General features: G+C 44.9%; 1 protein-coding gene and 1 pseudogene across 3 annotated transcripts in view; both read left to right on the top strand.

Annotated features, from left to right (window-relative positions):
* Positions 1–24,262, top strand: part of MLPH (melanophilin) — a 54,563-nt gene extending 30,301 nt beyond the window's left edge. Inside the window, exons 10-17 of one of the 3 annotated variants that reach the window (XM_031968240.1) lie at positions 2,502–2,588; positions 11,735–11,923; positions 14,270–14,413; positions 15,502–15,594; positions 17,516–17,584; positions 19,643–19,700; positions 22,163–22,263; positions 23,400–24,262. In XM_031968240.1, the coding sequence (XP_031824100.1) occupies positions 2,502–2,588; positions 11,735–11,923; positions 14,270–14,413; positions 15,502–15,594; positions 17,516–17,584; positions 19,643–19,700; positions 22,163–22,263; positions 23,400–23,426 (768 nt within the window). In that variant the 3' untranslated portion in view covers positions 23,427–24,262. The remainder of the gene's footprint in view (positions 1–2,501; positions 2,589–11,734; positions 11,924–14,269; positions 14,414–15,501; positions 15,595–17,515; positions 17,585–19,642; positions 19,701–22,162; positions 22,264–23,399) is intronic. The other 2 variants (XR_004234111.1, XM_031968241.1) reach the window with 2 other exon arrangements.
* LOC105750557 lies at positions 7,493–9,331 on the top strand (annotated as a pseudogene).
* Positions 24,263–25,616: the final 1,354 nt, after the last annotated feature.

The following is a 25,616-nucleotide window of genomic DNA, read 5'->3' as shown; positions in this document are numbered from 1 at the left end:
TTAACTCCTTCTCTGAGAGAATGGGATTATGGGTTATCTCCCAGAGTGCTCTCTGGCCCTAAGAACTTCAAGGGAGGTGTGAATTCAGATATCTCATACTAAACCCTGCTCAATCTCCCAAAGTGTGAACTCCAATGAGTACTTAAATACTTCTTGCTTATAAGAGCTCTCTAAAGGTGTGAACACAAGCATTATTGTCTATCAGTATTAGCAATTTGTCACCTTGTAAGGATTAGTTCTAAGGTGTGAACCAATAAGCATTGTATCAATTCCATTGGGTTAACACTAGGATTCTGACATCTCCCTTGAGTTTTCACCTTGTTTCAAGTTGAGTTGACACTAGGATTCCAACACCGGCCCTTTTAACTTCCTGCACTGAGCCCTTATCTCTTGGCTCTGAGAATAATGAATTTACACATCAGCCCCTGGAGGACAGAGACTTTATCTCACATGCCTTCATCATCTTAAACAACAGGAAAAAGTGCTTAATGTTTTGTCTGTTCAAAATGACCTGCCCTGAGCACTTTTGCAGACTTATTCGACACTGTATTTCAGACTTCAAAGAGTAGAAATGTTCTGGGATTGATACCTCCTGATACTGGATGAAACTCCTGTATTTTAGCTAACAATGAAATGAATTTCTCTAAATTGACAACAATAATTGCCACCTTCTGGCTAGAAACTTCTCAGGCCTTAGTCAGTCTGAGCCTCAGATGGCCAGAGCCATAACGAGGGTGGGGCCAATGGGACTTTTGGCCAAGGCACTAACATTTAGAGGGGGAAATATAGGTAATCACTTAGAAATTACCTCATTAGCACCTAGTTAGCAGGAGTAGTTAAAATAGGAAGCTCCCACTGTATACACCCTGAACCACTATAAGTAACTCATTGCCCTCTCCCCACCCAGCTTAACTGGTTCTTAATTACTTGTGTTATTTCCATTCCATGAATTATAGAGTTGCTCTGAAGCCACATTTGGTGCCTTGGGCACTAAGTTCATTCATTCTGAGGCAGACAGCAGACACAAGCAGGCCATTTGTGGGCCCAGAAGCCAACCCTTCCAGGTAGAAACGACCTGCTGAGGGACTGCCCTCTGGCAGCAGAGCCTTTGAGAGCCCTGATGCTGGGACTGAGGACCTGGCATAAAAAGCTCTTAGGAGGCAGCCCCCCGCCCTGCTGGGACTCTTTATTCTTCTCTTTGTGGTGTCAAAAGCAAGGACCCAAGTCTTGTGGTGGGACCTTACCAAGTTACAAAGGTAGAATGGTAGAGGAAGGGAGGAAGGCACACTGGCTAGAGCACCAGCCCTGGAGTCAGGGGGAGTTGAGTTCAAATCCAACTGCAGACACGGGACTTGGGTCTCTCCGATGCCAGACCCGGGACCACCTAACTTTGTCTCGGGATTTTACCCCTGTTGGGGACTTGGCTCGACTTTAGGCTCACTTCATGCTCGGTTGTGAGCATGGAACAGAATCGACTGGGGAATTATCGGCTCACATTGATCGAGCGGCTGAAGGATGTGACTCATTGGAGCAGAGGGTTTAGTACATAAAAGGATGATCTGATCAAATGACTGAAGGTGTGGGGGCAGCCATTATGATCCACACCCACCTCTCCCAGTTCAGAAGGACCCTCTCACTCAAACCCTGAGTACCTAGAAGGACACAGCCCTCTCCCTTTCCTCTCTTCAAACAAACAAAATGAGAAACAAATCCGATAATGGCAAGATTTCCCCTGGGTCAGTGGTGTGGAAATGGAGACTAATTGATTTTCCTCAGCCTCAGCCTCAGCCCATGAGAATGGTGACTTTGGGGTGATGCAGAGCTGGGTCAGAGCCCCTTCCTGCAGGCCCTGGGATCCAGGCGGGAAGCATCCGGTGGCCACTTCGCCTCCATCAGTGGGAGGTGTAATTAGCGGGAGCCTTCCCCAGCAGACTGATAGCAGAGTTCCTTCTTATTTTGCCAGAAGCATAAACATTCCCCCTCCCCACAAGAGGAGGAACGGGAGGCCCCAAAATCCGCTGGCCTGGGTTTGGATGAACTTATAATCCCACAAGATCTTTCCTTGGTTTGCTCATTATGCCTGTGATTTCCTGACCTCTCTTGCCAAGTCACCCAATTTTCTGCCTTGAATTCTGAGGCAAAGTGGGGGTCGGGCAGAGACTGGTCTTGAAATCAGATAAACGTGAGTCATTACCAAACAAACAGCTTTGTAAGTGACCCTGGCCACATCACTGCAGCTTTCTGTAATTCCACTTTCTCATATTTATAATGGGGGGTCAGACCCTTCCAGCCGGTGACTTCCAATAGCAGGGTTTCTTTTGGGGGATGGGCTGCACTTGAAGGCTGCTCTGGACTCTCCATTCTGGGTGCTTCCCATCCTTTCCCGAGGGTCTCTCCTTACACGCTCCTTTTGGGCGCTCTGGGCTTTTGAGGTGGTGGGTGCCGGTGGTGGGCAGCAGGATCTGTTTCCTCTGTCGTTCTCCCTCTTTCTTCTGCTGCAGATTCTCTCTGACGTGAATCGGCGCATACGGGTCGTCGAATGCTTGCTGGCCCGGCTAGAGGAGAGAATCCTGGTGCCCCGGGAGGAGGTAATGCTGAGCCGTGCTCTGGGAAGCCATGTTCCCTCCTGTTCCTATCTCAGTAAAGGAAATGCTACTGCTGAAATGAACGTTATTATTGAATTAAATAGACCACGTCTTAATTCATTTTATCCTTGCAATGACTCCGGGAAGGAGGTGCTAATCTTATCCCCATTTTACAGATGAGGAAACTGAGGCAGACAGATTTGACCAGGGTGATAGGGCTGTGAAATGAGTGTTGGGGGCTAGATTTAAAATTAGGTCTTCCTGATTCCAGAGCTGCCATTCTATCCATTGAGGCACCTAGCCACTTGAATATGCTTGGGGAGAATAAATTCAACTTATGTATATCCATGTTGTGTGAGGTAAGAGGCAGTATGGAGTCATGGATGGGTGACCCAGCTTAGAGTCAGGAAATCCCACTTCCAGCACAAACTGGCTAAGTGATCCTGGGCAAATGGTTTCAAAGGCGACGGACCATTAGCCTTTCCGAATCCATGATCCCAAGAACCTACAGACATTTGCAGGCTGTAGGATCCTGAGCAAGTTGCACAATCTCTCCCGAGTTCAGTTTCCTTGTCACAGAGGGACCTTGAGGACAAATGGGATAACACAGGTGATGTGTCTTACAAACTTTTAAATACCATTGACACGGCAGCTAGTTTTATTATTAGGAAGACCTTGAACAAATGATAAATCACTTATTAAGTACCTACTAAGTGCCAGACCCTGTACCTAAAGAATACAAATAAAAGCAAACAGTCCCTGCCTTCAAGGAGCCTAATGTTCTAATAGGGGAAACACTTCTTAGAGGAGAGCTGGAAGTACTGAGAAGGTAGCAGGGAAGAGGCAAAGAATCCTGGGAGAAACAGGGGCCGGCATCCCCAGGGCAGAGGCCAAAGGCTTGAGCGAGATGCCCGAGTGCTGGTGGGGGGTCTGGCCAGCGATCCAACTAAGGTAATAAATCCTGAAAGCAATCCGTGCTGCTCTGGAACAGTTCTCCTTGTAGAACGTGTTTCCTGAGAAGCCGGCCAGGCAGGCCCACCTGCAACCAATCCAGAATTCCCTTAGACTGTGTAGCTAGTTCAACATCCTCATTCCGTAGTGGGGAAACTGAGACCCAGGGAAGGAAATTGGCTTCCCTGAGGTTACAAGCGGGAGAGGCAAGATTTGAACTCGGCTCCTTTGACTCCCGACTATCTCTCCACAGCATCATAGCTGTCTCCTCTGTCAGGATACAAGCTCCTCGAGGGCAGGAACAGAATTTGCATTTCCATCGCTTAGCAGGGCACCTGACACAGGAAGTTTTTCAGGCTTTCTTTCATTCATTCATCAATGCTTCAGTCTCCCATAGAGATAACATTTCTTACCTCAGATCCTCCAGAGATTGCTCATGGGCCTTCCCCAGCACAGAGATTAAATGCTTCATTAATGGCTCTCATGAGTGATAAAGCCTTAGCCCTGCCCCCCCCCCAAAAAAAAAAAAAACAACCTTCATCTACTGGCCAAGATCTACCCATGATCACCTTGGGATAAAGCGAGGCTGGTTCTTCTACATTGGACAAGTGATCTCGAGGCCCGTTCCCAAAGCTTTTTCAGCCTGCCAGTGCACACCAAAGCCCGGACAGCTCTCAGAATGCAGGGGCCCCGGCAGGGATGGGGGAGGAGAAAAGGAAGAGTCCTGGGTCACATCTGAGACCAGGGGCAGGCTGCAGGAGCTGGACCGGGGCAGCAAAATCAACCAGAGGATAATGGGAAAGGGCCTCGTTAGGTTGGGGATGGGAAAGCTGCAACATAGCATAGAGAAGAAGAACGGTCAGAAGCCCCTTGGTTCTGAGACAAAGGGTACCTCAAGGACTATCTAGTCCAACCCCATCATTTTACAGATAAGGAAACTGAGGCATTCAAAGGTGAAGTTAACTGCTCCAGTCACACAGATGGTATGTAAGGCAAGATTAGAATTCTAATCTTTCCAACCTCTAGGGAGCTGGTGGCCTGCTAGTTAGAGCTCTAGGCTTAGATCCAGAAAGACTGGGGTTCAAATGGTTGTGTTAGAGAGAGAGAGACACACAGAGACAGAGAGACACAGAGAAAGAAAGAAAGAAAGAAAGAAAGAAAGAAAGAAAGAAAGAAAGAAAGAAAGAAAGAAAGAAAGAAAGTAAGTAGAAAGACTGGAACAGGGATGTGACCAGGAGCCAGGAATGTTGACTTCCCAACTTTGCTACCAACTAGTTTCATGAACTTGAGCAAATCCCTTCCTAGCTTTGGATCTCAGTTTCCTGTCCATTCTGGCCAGAATTAAGTGCATTAGCTTCACCGTTTCCTGACCCTTGAAACAGCCTTTCTTTTTCCCCTTCAGCTTCCTCAGCAGAACTAAAGCACCCAAAGTATATATTGATTTTTCTTTTAATTAGCTCTATTGATGGTGTGGAGTGCCAAGGGAGGGAAAGCTGCCTGCGTCTCTGTTTCTGTGTGTTTGTGTCTCTGTCTTTCTGTCTGGCTCTGGCTCTCTGTTTGTCTCAGCCTCCTCTCTGCTTCTCTGTGTGTCTTTTTTCTGTTTCTTTCTCTGTCCTTCTGTCTGTCTTCTCTCTCTCTCTCTCTCTCTCTCTCTCTCTCTCTCTCTCTCTCTCTCTTTCTCTCTGTGTCTTTGTCTCTCTCTCCCTCCTCTCTTCTCCCTCCACCCCACGGTAATGCTAATTAAACTACCCTCCTCCACCACCACCCACTTTGGAGCAGTCACCATTCTCTCAAAAGTGACTTCCAGAAGGAGCTGGCTGTGCTTTGATGTGACCATGGGGTAGCTGAGAAGAACATCCTAGATGAGAAAAGTGCTTTCCTAGAGAACCATAATGGGTATTACAGGGATTTGTTGTGGTTGTCTTTTTTTTTTCCTTGAAGTCACTAGATCTAGTTCCCTTGACTTCCCAATCTGAAATCCTGGCTCTTGGGGACCTCTGCTTGTCCAGCTGCCTTCCCCAAGCTGTTGAGAGGCCACAGGGCAGGTGCTAGGATTCATTTACAGGAGGAGAGAAGGGGAAGGGCTGTCACTCAAACAGCCGGGGCTTTGCTGTGATAGAGAGCTCAACAATAAATTATTTTAAAGGTTTGTGATAAATAAATGATGCTCGAATACTGTAAAGAGTGTTCCTATCCTCAGTATTCCAAAGGATGGCGCCTTCATCTGTCTTCTCCGACATGAATTGCAGCCCCTCCCTGATCTCAAATATCCCTGAAATTTGTTCACCAGGGGACCCGCCTCTAGACACAGAATTTGGCTGTTCTCACTACCCCTACCACCCCACTCCGAAACTCTTTGTGCACCCCTTATCAGAGCCTGGGCACTGGTGGCAGAGCTTTGGGGACGTTGAAGTCCCTTTCATGTAAGAATGAGGTGACTTAGATGACTAATATGTATCTATGTATATTATTGTGTGTATGTATATAATATATATCACGGTGCAGTAGCTAGACTTGGACTCAGTAAGATGAGTTCACAAGTTCGCATCAGACCCTAGATGCTTGCTAGCTGTGTGACCCTGGACAAGCCTCTTGACCTCACTATGACTCAGTTTCCTCATCTGTAAAATGGGGATAATATTTAATAGTACCTATTTCCCAGGGTTGTTTTGAGGATCAAACGAGATAAAGCCCTTAGCCCAGTGCCTGGCACCTAGTAAATGCTACGTAGATGTTAGTTGGGGTTGCTGTTTTCTGCACATAGCTACACCCAGATATTCCCACACATTTATGGACCCCGAGCTTAGGGGAAGGCACTAGTGTGGAGGGGAAAGAAGAAAAGTGGGATTTGAGCTGAATCTGGAAGAAAATCAGTTAGGGGGACTTGGGGAAGGGGGGAGAAGGGGAAAAGGCATGGCTGTACCACTGAGGGACTGTTAGAGTGGGGGGGAGGGGCGGGTAAGAAAGGACGTTCAAAGCAGAAGAAAGGCTATTGTCTTTTCTCTCAGAGGTCCCCGGTCTTCATCGGGCATAGCTGGAGGGTGGGGGGCGGGGGACCCGACGTCATCAGCGCTGGGCTTGGAGCCCCTGTTCTGGGTCGCCGCTGACTTGGAAGGAGTGTGGCGTGGTTGGGAGACCTCGGCGTATTCTAGAGTCCCAAGTCCTGGAATCAAATCCCGCTCTGACCCACAGGAAGCAGATTTCCTTTATAACAGTTACCTCTGTGCGTCAATTAAGTGACTTCTCTTTGCTTCGTGAGCTGCTTTCGTTCACTTCTCTTAGGAAAGGGGGACCCGGAGCGCCCTGGGGTCTCTGCCTCTGTCTTGGCCCCCGCCCTCGCTCTCAAGCTCCTTTTTAATTTTTCCAAGTGTATCCGCGACAGGGCAATCCAAAAACAGGCGCCGAATGTTGCCAGTTGGTCGGGTTTTCAATGGGCCTTTGTTTCTCGGAAAAGTCCATTCATCCAATGAAGTGCGCTATTTTCCCCGAGACTGTTTCTCCTCCTGTCTAGCTCTGGACTCAGCTCCTTGTCCATGTGGAACATGCGTCCGAGACTGAGTCCATCTCCCGAGGCATCCCACGGCTTGTTGGATGATACCCCCAGACCCCAGGGCTTCTGAGAAATGGGTTTCAACGACGATCCGAGGGGTCGAGTTTCAATCGGGGGCTCCTAACTTAGCCTCTCTGCCGTTCTTAGTCTTTTGTAACAGTTATTTTTTTTTTTAAGTGAAAGTTTTCTCTTTTTTAAAACTTTGATTCTATTTGTTGCTTTTTCTCTTTTTTTAACACCTCTAAATGACGTAAGGCTGTCTCTGCTCAATCGGGTCTAATTAGCTCAAGGGAGGAGTCTGATAATGAGGGTGGGGCAATAGGAGGGGAGGGGAAAGTAGGAGGGAGAGGAGAGATAAAAGGGGGAGGGGGAAAGGGGCGGGGAAAGCACAGGGCTGTACCTGGCTGCCATATTAACTCCGCCGTGGAGTTGGCGGACATTCTGGGCCTTCCGAGGTTGAAGCTTGCGTTCTGAGAGCGCGTTGCCCGCCGAGGCGTAGCAGGAGCGGCAGACTCGTTGGCCAGTCCTATCCTGGTGCTCCGCCGAAGCTAGCGCGCCAGTCCGAGCCCCTTCTGGCCCCGCTATGCAGGCCGATCCCCAAACAGCTTCGGCCTGGGCTCCCACGGACCCTGCCGCTGCCGCCGCCAGACAAGACCCCCCCTTCCCAGACGCCCCTGGGCTAGAGCAGCACCCCGCGCAGCCCTCTGGGAAGAGGCCCGAAGACTTTGTTTTCCGCAAGGTCGTGGGGGAAGGATCGTTCTCCACCGTGATCTTGGCCCGGGATCTGGCGACCTCCAAGGACTACGCGATTAAAATCCTGGAGAAAAAACAAATCATCCGGGAGAAGAAGGCCCGCTACGTGGTCAGCGAACGGGACGCCATGTCCCGCCTGGACCACCCTTTCTTTGTCAAGCTTTACTTCTCCTTCCAGGACGACGAGAGGCTATATTTCGGCCTCAACTACGCCCCAAACGGAGACCTCCACAAGTACGTCAAGAAAATGGGTCCCTTGGATGAGCCCTGCGCCCGCTTTTACTCCGCCGAGCTCGTGTCCGCCCTGGAGTATTTGCACGGCTTGGAAATTATCCACAGGGACCTGAAACCCGAAAACATCCTCTTGACCGCCGAGATGCACATTCAGATCACAGACTTCGGCTCGGCCAAAATCCTGGACCCTGGGAATCCCCAGGCCCGGTGCAACTCCTTCGTGGGGACGGCGTATTACCTGTCCCCGGAGCTCCTCCTGGACAAAAGCGCGGGCAAGAGCTCGGACCTGTGGGCTCTGGGCTGCGTGCTCTACTTCCTCGTGACTGAAATGCCTCCTTTCCAAGCCAGAAACGAGTATCTTCTGTTCCAGAAGATCCTAAAGGGAGCATTTGATTTTCCAGACAACTTCTTCCCGACGGTGAAAGACCTGGTGGAAAAGCTGCTGGTTTTGGATCCCCGAAATCGACTAGGCTGCGAAGAGATGGGGGGCTACGGCCCCTTGAAGGCCCACCCCATCTTCGAGAACGTCTCCTGGGACCATCTCCATCTGCAGCCGTCTCCGTTGTCGCCGCCGTCCTCGGTCCCGGAACCCGAAGTCGAAGACGAAGATGAGGCTGAGGTCGAAGGTTTGGAAAACTGTGATATCTTCCACCTCCTGGGTCTGCCTTCATCTTCCTCCCCTCTCGCGGCTGCGCCCACGCCCGGCTCTCCGCCCCGAGGTGCCGTGGACAGCTACGTCCACCGAGTGGACGAGAACTCTTTGGAGCTGGACCTCACGTTTTCGGAAGAGGAGAAGGGCCTCTTGCTGGAGAAGCAGGCTCGGGAGAACCCGTGGCATCGCTTTGTAGACGGTCGTTTGATCCTGAAAATGGGTCCCGTGGACAAACGAAAAACGGCCTTCGCGCGTCGGCGCCAGCTGCTTCTCACCGAAGGACCCCACCTCTATTACGTGGATCCTGTCAGGAGAGTCCTGAAAAGAGAAATCCCGTGGTCCCCACAACTGTGGCCAGAAGCCAAGAACTTTAAGACCTTTTTCCTCCACACACCCAGTAAGACCTATCACCTGAGGGACCCGAGCGGGAATGCTCACAAGTGGTGCCAGAAGATCCAGGAGCTTTGTCAAAACAGATCAAACCATCCCCAGGCTGCTGCCTAGGGGGGGGGGGGGGGGCCCAGAACCCTGGCGCCCGCTCTAAGGACCTTAAGAAGTTCTGCTTAAAATCGCAAACCTGCCAACCCTGTATAATAGGAGGTATGTTTTAGTGGGGCCTTTTCCAACTTATCCCAACCCCCTCCCCCTTAATGATCACTGAAACCTGGGGATTAATTTAATGTCTCTTTGAAACTTGCTTTTTATTGTATTTTATCTGCTCTTCCGCCTTTTTTTTTTTATATGTGGCAAAAACTAATAAATTGCTTTTACTTTCTACCTTGTTTCTTGCTGTTTTATGAATCTGAGGGGGTCTTGCTAAGTTGTCCTCCTTCTCCATGAGATTTCATGAATGAATGAATACAGAAATAACTAGTAACTTTTGTGGGGGGGGGGGGGGGAACTGAACACCAGAGCTCCTCCTTCAAAGAGCCTGTGTGCTAAGGAGAGTCAGGAAACGCTCCCTGCTCTCAAAACTTGAAAGATCAGTATCTATTTTAACTGGGTTTAAAATGTTATCTAGGAGAGAGATATACCCTGGCTCGCTAACACTTCTCTATTTGTCGCCATCCTCAATGGAAGCCGAGTGCAGAAGAGTCTCTAGGTTGATTGCCGGGACTAAGGTGCACAGGGACAGGTGGGAATACAACTGGGGCTCAGGGGAGCAGGGGGAGAGAACTTAGCTTGGGCAATAGAAGCCGGATTGGTAGATGGAAGGCTTCCTTCCCCATCTTGACTGTTTCCTTCACAGATACCACTGAGGTGAAGCTTTTCCTGGAGCTTTAGGGCTGACAGGGGCATGAGGGATAATTGTGGGTGTCCCTTTTCAGAAAGGAAGGCCCAGGGAGGCACCCAGGATTACAGGGAATAAATAAGAGGCAGAATTTTAACTGTAAAGGTCGAACCTCCCTCTCTTTCCGATCCACCACACCAGCCCCTAGGAAACATTTCTTCCTTCTTGCCCGAGTTCCCTGAAGCCTTTGCTACAATGGCTCACCCTTGACCAGAGCCCACACTGAATTCTAGGGGCCCTTCACATGAGTTCTGAGCCTGGGGTCCAAGAACTTGGGTTTTAAAAACATCTTGATCATTCTATTTCGATATAATGGGATGCTTTATAACTTTATGTATTGTATTTTATGTGTTTAAAAATATAAATAAATAAATTTTTAAAGCCTCTGAGAAGAGGCTTCCTCAGACTATCAAAGGGACTGGGGGGCCAAGACACAAAGGTGGGTAAGAGCTCCTTCTAGGAAAGAGACAGAAAGGTCTTGAGTTCAAATCCAGCCTCAGACATTGAGGAGTTTTTGTGAACCTGAGTCACTCAATCTGTCTCCCTCACTTTCCTTAAATACAAAATGGGGATAATTAGCACCTTACTTCCCAAGAGCACTGCTCCTGGCACTTAGGTACTTAGAGACTTTTAAACAGTTACTAAGTGCTTATTCCTCCTTTGCTAGGTGCTTGGGAAGAAAAAACAAGAGAAAATCTGTGCTTAAATCTGTGGCTATTAGAAGCTTACTTCTATCAGTTCAGTCAACAAACATTTATTATTTATTTTACTCCTGGCCAGCCCCTCCCACACACTCCCAAGCCCTTGAAAGGCAACGACTTTTAGAAGTTCCTTCCCTGGGAGTTGCCATCTTATCAGGGAAAAAAAATATTTCAGTCGATCAATTATTAAGTCAATGGATTATATCCAGAGACAATCAAAAGGAGCCCCTCCAAGAGTGGCCAGGAAACTAGGAGAGTGCTCAAGCTTGCTTCTTTGGAGGTTCTGGTGGACACTTGCCTACAGCGACACAATCAGATCCGGGGCCAAAAAGAAAACTCCAGTTAGAGGTCATCTAGTCATTAAATCAACAAACATTAAGCGCTCATTCTGGGCCAGGTGCGGCGCACCGGAATGAACCCATCCCTGCCCTCAGGGAGCTTACCTTCTCTAGGCTCCGAGCTTCCTCCAGTCTGGAAGAGAATCCCAGAGATCTTTTAGTTTAACCCTCCTGGTCCAACAGGAGGAAACTGAGAGACTCGGTGATTTCCTCAGTGTCAGAAGGTAATAAGTAGCGTGGCTGGGGATGCAGTATATTCGGAAGTACTTAAACTTTTGCTAATGTTCTCCTTTATTAGAATATAAGCTCCTTGAAGGCAGGAACCATTTGGGGCTTTCTTTTTCTTTAACTTTCTGCATAATGCTAACTTGCCTGGGCTGGGAATTCCCTCCCCACCAGCACTTAGATAAAGTAGGGGCTCTCTGTAAGCCCCGGGGGACCTCCTCTGTGGTCCTGATTAATTCAAAGAGATATACAATCAAACTGATTGTTTGATTCGATCAAAAAGTGGCTCCATCCAGTCACCGGAACTAAATTGGGTATATTTTTCAACTTCATCCTTAACACTTTCCAGATCTGGCCCCCAGGAGCTAAATCTCAGCTCAAATTTCCTGTTTGTCAAAATTTGAAAGGTAGGGCACGGGCAAGTGAAGGCAGCTTCCTTTCTTCTCTGTTTCAGTCCCTGGGGCCAGAGGCCCACACAGACGCTGACCTAGAAGAGGAGGCCCTGAAGAGGAAGCTTGGAGAGCTGACCAGCAAGGTCAGTGACAAAGGAGGGTCTTCAGAGGAAGAAGAGGAGGACGGCCAGAGTGGGCTGATCCCAGGAAGGAGTTCTGCACCTGGCACCAGGCCTGTCGAGGCCCAGCAGGTTGGTGTTCACATCTTGGGCTGTTTGATCCCTAACTTCTTGGCTTTCCTGCCTGGTCTGGTGAGTGTGTTGGGAAAGGTGTGACCAATGGACCATTAGACCACTCATCACATGACTGCCCGAGACCATCCAGCCCAGAGGGAATATGGGATGAGGTGTCTCAGGGGATTTAAGGGAGACATCCAGTCCATCTTTCCCTGAGTCAGAATCACTCTACAACCTTCCAGACAAGCAGTCAGGTGTTTGCCTGAATCCCTACAGATCGCACGGCTCTAATTGTCAGGATAATTATTTTTTCCTTATATCCAATCAAAATCTCTCTCTCTCTCTAATTACCACCTATTGGTCCTTCTTCTCTGGGGCATGGGGGAACAAGTTTGCCACAGGACAGCCCTTCAGAGTATAGAAGCAGCTTTGGCCCACCCCACCTCGTCTTCTCTCCTCTAGGTGGGATCCTTTCGACCAGCCTTCATCTGACCCAAATTTGAAGTCATTCGCCTTCCTAGCTGTGTCCTCTCCAGCTTTCTCAGTGGCCTTCATTAGGCATCCAAAATTAAATGCAAGACTCCAGGCGTGGTCTGACTAGGGACTATCACCTCCAAGTCCCAGTCATTGCTGTTCACTCTTAATGAAATCCAAGATCCCATTGGCTTTTTTGCTTTTCTTATAGTACTCTGGATGCCGGTTGAGCTTGCAGTCCTTTAGAACCCCCAGCTCTTCTTCCAATAAGGTCTTAGCTAGCTAGCTAGTGGATAGGGTGCTGGACACAAGGGTCTAGCCATTCCATCTATAGCCATGGAATGGGACAAAGCCAGCTGGCCCACATCCGGACCAAACTTGACTTTAGACTCATTTGTTATGAGTCAGTTGTTTGAGTCATGTCAGATTCTTCATGACCCCATTTTAGAATTTCCTCTGCAAAGATATTAGAGTGACTTCTGATATCTTTCTCTACTCGAGGAAACTGAGGCAGAGTTAAGCTAATACACTGTATCTGAGGCAAGATTTGAACTCAGGAATGTAAAAACTTCCTGCCTTCAGGCTCCACGGCTGCCCTGTTTTGACCTCATTGGCCCCATTCTATGTGAAAACCTTCCACCAATTCTTCTATTGGTCACTCTCAAGGGTGGACAGACCCCTGGATGGGCCTTTAGGGGTTGCCATCTGAGCCATTCTTTCAGAACCTGAGGGCAGGATGGGGAATAAAGGGCCTCAATCCCTACTTTATGAGATAGAGAAGAGCAGCTTTGGGGAGGCTATGATAATTGTTTTCAAAACAGCCAAAGAACTGATCTGGAGAAGGGGATTAAACTTGACCTGAATGGCCCCACAGGAAAGAGCAAAGAATTTTGGGTAGAAATTAAAAGGTTTGGGTGATGTCAACAAAAACATCCAACAGCTGAGAGTGATCTAAAAATGAACTAAAGGCTGCTCACTCCCAACCTCTCCATGGAGGTCTCCAAGCAAAGGCTGGATGCCAGTGTGGTAGGCATGTGGTTAAGGGGATTCTCGGCCATTATGGTTAGACTAGAGAGGCTCCCAGGACCCTTCCATCCCTGAGTCTGGACTTCCACCAAAGCATGCACCCCATCACTCTGTGCATCCTTAATGTCTCAGAGTATCTCCTCCCAACAGACAGATTGCAGCCCCTCCATGCCTTAATGGACAGATCTTTATGAACTTCCATAACCTGGGCCCAACATTCAGGGCCATACTGAGCCGGACTGGTCCTCAGAGAGCAGATGCTCAGGCCATCAGCATGCTGAACATGTTCACTTCCACTTACCCTTTATTCCAGCCCTTTATGGCTAGTGTAGACATGCAGTATTTTCATTCAGCTGATTTTAAGCCCCCAGGATCCCCTTGAGGCCTCGATACAATAAGGCAAGGGAGAAGGATGTTAATTAAGGATGATTAACAATAACTGACATTTATCGGGAGAGATACAAGACCTATGATTTCAGCAGCAGCAAGAACTCATGCTGTTCATGCCATTGGGTAACATGGAGGCTTAGAGAGAGTTTTCCAGCACACTGAGCAGATGCAGAGACTTGAATAGGGTCATACTCCAGTCAGAGTCAGAGATGGAACCGGAACCCAGGGCTTAGATTTCTGCTCCATCTCACTCTCCACAACACTCCACCCACTGCTTCTCTGCAGCTTCCCCAGGGACAGGGATGAGCAGAGCATAGATTTGAAGCTGGAAGGGACCCTTTATGCTTTCTGGTCTGTCTGACCCCCTCTTTTTACATCTAGGTTAACACTATAGGTGCCTAGCAACACCTCTGGCACTCATCTGAGTCTCTTTTACTCATGGAGCTAAGTAGACTCTGTCCTATTTCTCAGACTGGCCAGACACATGGAGAGGAGAACAGGTTTCCTGACCTTGAGGAGCAAGTCCCACGTACCAGAACCCCTGATTCAGCGCTCTCAGAGCTGGAGGACAGAGTGGCCTTGACAGCCACTGAGGTGCAGCATGCAAAGAGGGAGGTAATTACCAAAAGATTTTAAGGCAAGTCTATAAGCATTTAGTAGGTGCCGTTTGGTACCAAGATTAAGCAAAATTCTGGTAACAAAGAAAGGACAAAAAAATGTACATTGTTATTATATCAATTACTGTTGGAATCCTTACAAACTGCTAACTCATTAGAATTGATAGAGACCATAATTATCTAATTTAGCATGGTTCGGTATGATTGATCTGATCCTATGAGGAGATGTTATGGGCCAGAGCTTGAAACAAGGTATTAAGTGGAATTGAGGGGACAAAATTTAAATCTAGTTTAGCATTGATTTAATCCTACAACAAATAATGGTTTCCCAGTGATATAATGATTGGTGTGTACTCAGTGAACAGCATATAAGCAAGAAGCTCTCAGGGCCAAAGAGCACTCTGGGACATACAGAAGCCCACAAGCCCACTCTCAGAGGTGGTCAGATTCATTCCATCTTCCACCTTGGTGCTGGCTGGAGGCTGATGAAAGCAGAGGCAAAGGACAAGCTGCAAGAGCTCTTGGAACCAAGGAGGGAGAGAGGCCTCTAAGAAAGCTAACGGGGCCCAAGGAAAGAGATAAGAAATAAACGTTTGGATTTTATCAGCTGGCTGCATTTGGGGTGATTATTACTCTGAACTGAAACTAAGGCTGCCGCCAGAAAACCTCCCCAAGAAACCTGCTCCCAGAGAGCACCATTATATTTTAAAGAAGAGAACACCACAAATTACGTATATGTGTATATATTGTGTATGTGTATATAATATGAATGTGTAGGTAGGGAGGTAGCTGGATGGATGGATAGATAGATAAATAGATAGATAGATGGATAGCTCAGACCTGTGCTTTTATTAGTACATTCTGCAGCATACCAATTCATTCAAAAATATGGTTCTGAGAAGGGGTCTTCTTCCAGATTGCCAAAAGAATCTCAAACTCAAAAAACAAAAAACAAAAAACAAAACACACAAAAAAAAACCCTTCTACTGGAGCATGCTGGTAAGGAGGACTGTTCTCAGGTTTCATTTAGCAAGCCAGATTGACAAGGGGTCCTTGTATGTATTTAACATGTGGGTGTTGCCCTAGGTGTCAGATATAAAATCTCGGATTGCTGCCCTCAGTGCTGCTGGACTCCCTGTCACAACTTGGGAGAAACCCAGGAAGAAATCAAACCTCCAGGTTGGTAGAAGGCACTGAGGGTAGGTAGGGGAGGGGAGGTTGAAGAAGGAAGATGGAATCACAGTCCACAGCAAGCCCAGCTCCACCTGCAATTCCTAGAGCCAAACAGGGATTGGGGGGGAGGGCAGGGGGAGGTAAAGGGGTAGGGGCAGGGGAAGTATATGGCTGATCTGCTGAGTCTGTGGTTTAGACATTCGTTGGGGTTTTTTATTTTCCTATTTCCCTTGCTGTGTCCTGGAGTCTCACTATTGGATCTTGTGCCACTACAAAGAAAGCTGCTAACAAATACTATTATAATATTGTGCTATTACTACTGCTGCTGCTGCCTTCTTTCTTTTTTCTTCTTCATGATTTGGAGCATTTTTTCATCGAGTTATAGATAGCCTTGGTTTCTTCTCTCAACAGCTCCCTAATCATGAATCTTTAGATTATTTATGACTTGGGGAATGGCTCTTGTTTTTTTTTTTAATTTCAATTGGTTAATTAGAAATGAGACCTCTGCCAGAGACATTTGTTGCAACTATTTCCCCCAACTAGCTGTTTCTCTTTTAATCTTAGCTTTATTGAATGTTTATGCAAAATCTTCTTTTTAATTTTAGGTAATCAGACTCATCTATTTTATATTCAATGATCCTCACTAATCCTTCTTTGATCATGAGCTTTTCTACTATCCATAGACCTGATACATAATTTTTAAAAATAGTTCCCTTATTTATTTATGCTGTGACTTTGTATCTAGCTTACAGATCCATTTGTAGTCTATCTTGGTATAAAATATGTGAGGTAGTCTAAAGGAATTAGGATTATAAATGGAATTAGTTCCAATCCTGAGTCCAAGTCCCTGTGGATGGAACCTTGGACTTGGGATCAGGAAGATCAGAATTCAAATCCTGACATCAAAACTTAGTAGCTGAATAACCCTCAGCACAGCCAATAAGCAAATAGCGTTTGCTTAACTATGCATATTACTTGCAAAGCATTTGTTTTCCTTCCCACCCACCCCCCTCCAAAGGAAATGATAGTGAGGAGAAAATAATTTTTTGTTAATTTTTGTTAATTTTTTCACCTCCAATTTAATATAAGGAGAAAAAATTCAACAGTAGGAATAAAAATAATGATTAATAATAATAAGTTTGGAGTCAAAAGGTATCTCAAAAATCATCTATCTAGCCTGATTCCTTCATTGATATTTGAGTAAACCGAGGCTCAGACTTGGCTGGGTAACCTGCCTGAAGTCATTCAGATAGGATTGCAGGTTTAGGGCTAGAAGGAGCCCTCTAGACTATTTACACCAACCCTCCTCATTTTACAGATGAGAAAACTGAGGCAAGGAAAGGTTAATTGATCTGTCGATTATCATTCAGGCAGGAAGCATCAGAAACAGGATTTGCACCCAGGTCCCCCAACTCCAAATCCTGGAGTTTCTGATCTTCCTCAATGAATGGGAGTTTCTACACTAGCAAGTCCTCAATCTATACCATAGCCCTAAATCCAAAAAATGACCAAAATTTTGTTATCGACCTGATATTGGTTAATTTGTTTTTTCAAATGGAAAGCCACAAAGGAAGCTTTCCATTGGAGTATTAGCGTATTTAGAGGCATTGAGTTTAAATTCTAATTCTGTAAGCCTAGGACTAGCCCTCCTTCTCTTTCCAGCTCATCTGGAAAATGAGAGGGCTGGTATAGACAGCCTCGTTAGAATCTTAGGAGCTACAACCTCTCTGGGCCTCAGTTTCTTCACCTGTTAAATGAAGGGTTTGGACCATACAATCCCTGCGGCCCCTGTAGGTCTAGAGCGAGGTCCCAGATTCATGGTCACCTATAGAAGAGAATCAGCCTCCCATCCAGCTTGGAATGACCTGACCAGAGTTGGGTGTCATAAGGAAGCCCCTCAAATGATGTCTCGCATCTTCACTCCTAGATACTTCCACTCCAGCTCTCCAAAAACAGCCTGGGGGATGAAAATCCAGAAGACTCCGAGGTTATCAAAGTGAGTAACAGTCCATCCCTCAAAGAAGCCAGAAGAGGAGAGGAGGAAGGGAAAATGAAGGCTTGATGTCAGATGGCAAAAAGTCGAATGGAGCTGTTCATATTTATAGGCCCTTTTAAAAACTCTTGTTTTTATTCTTGTCTTTTTCCAAATAGATCCTTCTCCCTTGCCCTTCTCATCCCTTATAACAAAGATTTTGTTATTTTTGATATTTTACTTTCAGCCAATTACATATAAAAACAATTTTAATATTCTTTTTTTAATTTGAATTTCAAATTCTCTCTCTCCCCCTCTCCCTCACTGAGACAGCAAGCAATTCATATATAACAAAGTTTTTTTGTTTTTTGCTGAGGCAATTGGGGTTAAGTGACTTGCCCAGGATCACACAGCTAGGAAGTGTTAGGTGTCTGAGACCAAATTTGAACTCAGGTTGTCCTGACTTCAGGGCTGATGCTCTACCCACTGTACTACCTAGATGCTCCTTGCCTTTTTTTTTTAATCTTTTGAATGTTTCTGATTAATTAAACATTTCCATGCAGTTAAAGCAGTTCAGGAAGAGAGAGAGAAGAGAAAGAGAAAAACATACTGAACAGAAAAAAAAAATTACTCACATACATGTAAGAATTAGGATGCGAGATGGCATTATCGTGCAGAGAGTGCCGGCCCTGGAATCAGGAAAACCCAAGTTCAAATACAGCCCCAGACACTTGTTGTGTGACTCTGGACAAGCCACTTAACACTGTTGCCTCAGTTTCCCCATCTATAAAAATAAACTGATGAAAGAAATGGCAAAACCTCTCCAATATCTTTGCCAAGAAAACCTCAAATGGGATCACAAAGAGTTGGACACGACTGAGAAATGACTGAAAATAAGAATTAAAAAGTGGAAGACATTCAGAGTTAACATGGATAGGTATCTTCCCTTCTAACCCTAATTGTTGCATGCACAAATGAGACTTTTAAAAAAGGGGATATTGGTATGGGATTCCCTTCCTCTTACCCCCCAATTCCATTGCTTAACACTTGCTTTATTGCCTGCCTAACCACTCCTTTAATTGGACCCTCCCCAGCTAGCTTAGAGCCAACCTGCCATTAGGTGAATGGCTCCAATAGGTTGAAGAATGAATAGACATAGCCCCAAGGCACTGGGTCTACCAAAATGGTCCTTGAACTTGAGACACACCAGGAAGAAAGGCAAATCCATGGCTGTGTTGCGTGCATCCCACTCAGCTAAGATAGGCTATCTATTGATAGAAGGATGGCTGGCACCAAAAAGGCAAATGAATTGACTCCATTTTTCACCTCCTTTTCTTTTGTCTCCAAGTACACCCTGAGTTTGGACTAATTCCAAAGCTCAGACTAAAGCCAGCCTCATTAAGTCAGATCACCCGATGCCATTTCAAGATGTCGGTTCTTCCTACTCACTATCTCTTATCTCATTTGGAAAAAAAACTTTCAGGTTTCCCCACATTCCCCTATACAAGGATCTTTCTACCCAGGGTCCAGTGGTTCATCTTAACTGGCAGGAAGATAGATTTTTCAAGCTAAGATCTTGGCTAAATGTCTCAGCTAAGCATAGACCACCGATTCAGAGATAGACTTTTGCCTTGGAAGGCTAGCTGGTCCAACTCTGTCATTTGGCAGATGAGAAAACAGATCCTGAAAGACAGAGACTTGCTCAGTCATGTAACCTTGGGATTGACCTCTTTGGCCTTTGTTTCTTCATCTGTGAAATATAGAGGTTGGATTTGAGGAACTCTGAGTCCCTGTTCTTCCCTAAATCTGTTATCTTATGAGTCAGAGACTAGATATGAGCCTTCCTGACTCATCGAATCATAAATTAAAACAAGAAGCCGGGGCTTGCCAGCTTCTGCCGGTTTGGGAGAGCATTTTGCTTGATACATTTTCAGGGTGAGCACTTATACTTCAGAAACTGGCTATCTGTTAAAACTTCAAGCATTGATTCTTCCCTCACCCCTAGACTCAACTCCCCAAAAGGAGGAATTGGCCCTCAGGATTCAATGACATCTCAAGCCAAAAGATTTCTTTTTCTTATAGGTAATGTCTAGGCCACATGTCCCGAAGAGAATATTCAATAATTCTCTTAAACTTCAAGGTAAGAATCATCAGGTCTGTCTGTTGGGGAAGCCACAGAGAGGCAGGGACCTTGGAGACAAATATTTAGGGAACAGACAAGAAGAAGCATTCTGGGGGATTTGCACAGGCTAAGTGAATAAACACAGCTTCCACTGCATGTTCTTTGTGCATATAAGGAAAACCCAACAGGCTGGAGCCCTCCAGAAACTGGTCACTCTGGAAACTCAAGTTAAAGGTCTGCCCTTTTAAAAACAAGGTCATTTTGTTTTAAACACAACAAGTACTCCTGTTCATACAGCTAGTAGGTGGCAGAATGTCAAAGAGAAGCCATTGGCTGCCATATGCTGGACTCTGTCCGTAATGGACAAGGAGATCATCAAAGCGGCTTTTCCCTGTGGCCATTCCTGCTGCTTTCACTGGCCAGAACTCTTGAAATCAAGAGTTTGTTCTGCTTGGCATCTAGTTTGTATGTGTCCAGTATACTCAACATAGCATGTAGGTTGTATCCCCTCAATACAATATAAGCTCCTTGAGGCTAGGAGTTATACTTTTGTATGCCCAGTATCTAACAGAGATTATTTATTGTGCCATAGTAGATGATAAAGCCTTCAATTGATTTGGAGTTCCCAACAATAAAAACCCAAGAACCTCAAATACATTTCCCCAAAACAGTTCAACACAACTGCCAGATAGCATGTTGGCCAGAGATAGATCACCTGCCTTTTTTCACTTCTGTAGTTTGGTCCTGAAAAAGAACCTTTAACTTGGACAGCATGGCACTAATCTTGCCCAGTTCCCTATAGCTTTATGAGAAAATCACTTTACCTGATGTCAGTGTTCCTCTTCTCCTACGACAGAAGTCATGTAATATATTATTTCCTTGATACTCCAAGGTCATTGTTAGGGACAAACCATGGTTCAGTAATTCTTCCCAACTGTCTACCCCATACCTGACTTTGAGGTGTATAGAGCTGTTCATCACTGCATTTATTGGCCCACCAAGGGCTGTGCTTGTTGTGTTCATGGCTGCTTTTAATAGTTTGGCTGTCTTGCCCATTACTGTCATTCCTTCCTGATGTCCACTTGCCCTTTACTGTCATTCCTTCCTGATGTCCATGTGCCTGCCTCTAGCATCACCTTTCTAATTGGCTGCTCCTAATCTACTACAGGCTTGACAACCAGACCAACAAAGTGGTTAGGATTGCTCATTAAAACAAGAGTAAATAGGCCCCAAGGGAGGGCCTGAAGGAAGGGGCCTCTACTGTAAGTAGAGTATATGAATTTGTTGAGTTCATTTAGGATGCTCAGTGAGATTTTTGCTTTGCCTTTTGGATCTCATCAGGGTTCTAAATAATTGGGGTGAAAAGAAACTGAAAAGGAGGGTATTCCCCAATGATGAGGAATTCTCAAAGACTACTCCATGGCGCTCAAGCTGTCTCAGGCCTGGCCAAGCTGAAAATTTTTAAGTGAAGTTCTAGCAATAGACTCTGTGTCTCTGTCCCAAAGATTGGTCTAGATAAGTTGAGTCACACTCATCTCTTGGCCACTGCTGCCCTCAAAGGTCATCTGTGAGCAGAGGAGTCACGATCTGCTCTGCCAGACCTGGGGATCCATCCATTCAAAGAAATTCTAGATCCTTGCAGCATCTAAGTGTAGAGGGGGAGAGAATGCATAAATGTATGAGTGTATCTATATGCATGTATATACACTTGGAGGAAGTTAGATTTTTTCCAACTTCCTTTCCTCAGATCAGGATTCCTAGGTCTGAGTGGACTTCTATTGATTCATTTCCCTTCATACAATGGGAAGGCCTAATCGATGATCTCTGAACTGAACACCAAATTTCCTACCTCCATACTTTTGCATGGAGTGTCCACTATGCCAAGATTATGTTTCCTTCTCCTCTCCAATTCTCAGTATCTTTAATTTCCTTCAATGTTGAATTCAGCTGTCACCTGCCTCAGCCTTTCATGATCATTCAAATTATTACTGTTTTTTCCTTAAATTATATTTTATTTATTTAGAAGTTTAAATGTTCTGTGCCCACAATAGAATACATGTTTTGAAACATGTATTTATTACATTATATTAACAATAGAAAAGAATACAAGTTTCTTAAGGGGGGAAATGACGCTGCTTTTGTCTTTCTACAGCACCAGTCTAGGCATAAAATAAGAGTTTAATAAATGTTCTTTGAGTGGATGGATGGATGGATGGATGGATGAATGGATGGAAGGAAGGAAGGATGGTATTCTTGACCCAAGGTAAAAGAAGTACACACTGAGTATTCCCCTTGTAAGAGTTATGATTGATCTTTCAGATAGCTAGAGGTACTGTCCAAGGTGCTGAGGAGGAAAGGTGATTGCTTTGATTGAAATATCTAGAGAGGCTTGGTCTAGAAACCAGCATGGAAACTGCCATTGTCCTTGATAGTTTGAACCTAGCTAAATGATTAAATCAAACCATTTATTTTCCATGAAGACAGAAATGATGGCCTTTTCAACCGAAAATCACCTTACCGAGGGTCCCTGACTCAAAGAAATCCCAATGGGAAAAACAGAAGGGTGGATCACATTTTTGCGGTAAGACTCATCCCAATTCAGTTTCATACTTCAGTCCAATGAGTCTATTGTCTGTAGCTAAATACCCATAATACGTCCCAGCTTAGTCTTAAGCCAAGCTAAGGTAAAGAAAAATTGATTTGGGGAATTTTGGGAAATTTGGGAATAAAATGGAATACTCTGTATCAGTCAACAAGAATTTGTTAAACATTAGGAAAGATGAAAGGTAATTTTAGAGGAGAAGTCTCTAGCAGCTGGGGGACAGGGCAAAGGGTGAGGGAGAGACTAGGAAAAGTCTTGAAGGAAGTCAAGAATTCTAAAAAACATAAGTGAAGACGGAAGGCCTTCCAAGCATGCGGCATAACCAGGGCAAATGTCTGTAGGCATGAGATAGAATGTGTGAGGAATAGCAAATAGACAGAGCAGTGTGAGGAGGCTATAGCATACTTGAAGGCAAGTAAAGTAAAAGAAAGTAGGAAAGGTAGGAAAAAAGCCAGGTTGTAAAGAATTTTCCATGCCAAACAGAGGATAGGATAATGTGATAGGGAATCAGCAGAATTTGTTGAGTCAGAAGTGACATGGTCACATCTGCACTTTAGGAGAATCTCTTTGGTAACTGCATGAAAGATGAGTCAGGGAGAAAAGTAATTGAATGCAGGGAAACTAAAAATAATTGTTATTAATATTGTAGTCATAAGTAATGTGATGCTTTAAAGTTGACAAAGTGCTTTCCTTTTACTGTATTTGGGTCTCTGAGATTATCTCATTGATCTAATTAAGAGGCCATTGTTATTGTCTAAATGAGAAGAGATGAGGGACTGAATAAAGGTAGTAGAAAATCAGAGAACAGAAAAAAAGATGTCTTAAAAATAAAAAAAAGACAAGATTTATCTTTCATTTGGAGGTGGGAGATGCAAGAGCGAATAATAATAATAAAGTTAGGAGAAGTGTCATTAAAAATTTTGCAAATGGGGATATTAGTCACTGAGAGGTTAATTGACTAATAATATAATAATCAAGTTTTGACTAAGATGTGAGACTAGCAGTGAAGTAGTGAAAGAAGTGTAATAGCAGAGAATAGCCCCCAAACTCAGAATTTCATTTGAGTGGTTTTTAACTTTTCTTTGCTCTTCATTTTTTTTTTTGATACTCCCCAGAAACCTGTGATGACCCATCAGCCTTAAAGAAAATCTTTACCATCGAAATCAGATAAAGAATAACTAATGTTTTCTCCACTATCACCACCATTATTTTCTTCTCCCTCCTCAATTCTTCTTGGAGAAAAGAAGAAACATTGCTTGTGTAGGATTCCTGCTTCAAGGTGATAATAGTTGCCAGCTTTTCCTCCAAGCCTCTGCAGAGTGAATTTAAGAATAGAACAACATGGCGCATCACTTCCCAGATCATCGCAACCTACTTGCTACCTGATGCTATGTTTCTTTTCAGTTTATTGTATCTCTGAATTTATATTCCATAGACTCATAGATTTAGAACTAGGAAAGACATTAAAGAACATCTACTTCTACTCCTGGAAACATAGAATCATAGATTTAGAATAGGAAGAGACTTTTAAGGTTATTTAATCCAACACCCCAATTTTACCCTTGAAAACATTAAAATCCAGGGAAGGGAAGGAATTTGCCAAGGTCTTCCAGGTAATAAATAGCAAAACTGAGAATTAAACCTAGATCCCTCAAAAAGAGGATCTCAACCCTCAAAGGACCCATTTAGACACCTATTAAATGATTACTTTCTTGTATTGCTTTTCCAACCATTGTTGCTATCAAAATGAAAATAAATAATGTGTGAAAAAACCATTGAGATCAACATAAATAAATATATGTAAATACACACATATATTCATGTATATAAATATATTGTGGAAAGACAGAAAGAAAAGGAGACAGAGAGAGAGAGCAGGAGGGAGAAAAGATTCACTTTAACTTAATGTTTTGATGAATTTAATTTTATTGGCATAGATACTAATAATAATAACATTGCTACTGATAATAATAATAATAGCTCACATTTATATAGTACTTTTTAAATCTTGAAAAGCACTTTATAGACATCATTTTATTGGATTTTCTCAATAATTGTGAACAGGGGCAGGGAGCAGGAGCAACTATTAGTCTTATTTTACAGATAAGGAAACTGAGGCCCAGAATGGAAAAAGACTTCCTCAGAGTCGCACACCTAACAAATAAAGGAGGCAGAATTAGACCCCAGTCCTTGTAGGTCCCAATCTACTACCATTGCTATGCTGCCTTCACCAATGCTGATAATAATCTCCTTGTTATCATTCCCTGCCCCTCTTTTGTCTTCTCCATAGAGTAATCACTGTCTGCTTCTTTCAATGTCTTCGGGGCACTATGTCACAATTGAGCCCTTCATTGGGTAGCCTCTCGAGCTACAAGACTGGCCTGCTTTCCTGGCTCATCATTCAAAGATATCTGCTTAAGGATACTCTGATATAACTTCCCACTTACACATCATGTTGGCAATGTGTTGCAAGCTGCTTCTATCTACCCTGCATCTTCTCACTCTCCTTTGGGTTATTTAGCAGCAACAACAACAACAGCAATTACTACTACTACTACTACCACTACCATTACTACCACCACTACTATTACTACCACCACCACTACTACTTCTACTACTGTCATTTTTCAGCATGAGTTAGGATGTTTTCCTTGGGTCTTATTGCAAAACTCACCCATACCATTGGTCTCTCAACCAAGACTGTATAGAATCCATGTGCCCCACTCACTTCCCTGCCGATAGCCTGCATCTCTGGGTATCCACTAACAAAATCATACAGTGTGGATCTGGCTCCAGTACTTAGCACAGTGCTTGGCACCTAATGATCATGGAATAAGAGCTGGAAGTGACCTCAAAAGCAATTTGGCCCAACTCTCCCATTTTATGAAGAGGGACTGAGACCCAGGGCAGTCAGGAGCCCCATTCTTATCCAAGCATAAGAGTGAGATGAAGATAAGGCATCATCTCGGCCACTGGGACCTGAGATGGCCTCAGCAGTTGGCCCATAATTTTATGATGTCCTCGATCTACCTTGGTTGCCCTTGGGAACTTCATAGACCCCTCGTGGCCACTTTGAAAAGGTAGCTAAGAACTTATAGGATCGGGAAATCATACCCAAGAAGTAAGAATTGCCACAGTGTGGTAGAAAACTGTGGACTTGGATCAGAAAGATCTGGATTCAAATCCCAGCTCTAATGATAGCTATATAATGATGGACAATTCATTTTACTTCATGAGCTTCAGTTTCCTACTTGGTAAAATAGGGATAAAAAAAGTTATACTCAGAATTATCTTTGTTTCTAGTGTGTTCTAGAGGAGGCCAGCTGGGTAGT

The sequence above is a fragment of the Sarcophilus harrisii genome, chromosome 4 (assembly GCF_902635505.1).
Source record: "Sarcophilus harrisii chromosome 4, mSarHar1.11, whole genome shotgun sequence".
Classification (NCBI taxonomy): domain Eukaryota; kingdom Metazoa; phylum Chordata; class Mammalia; order Dasyuromorphia; family Dasyuridae; genus Sarcophilus; species Sarcophilus harrisii.
Note: the sequence above shows the minus strand (reverse complement) of the source record. Positions and strands in the feature narration are given on the sequence as shown.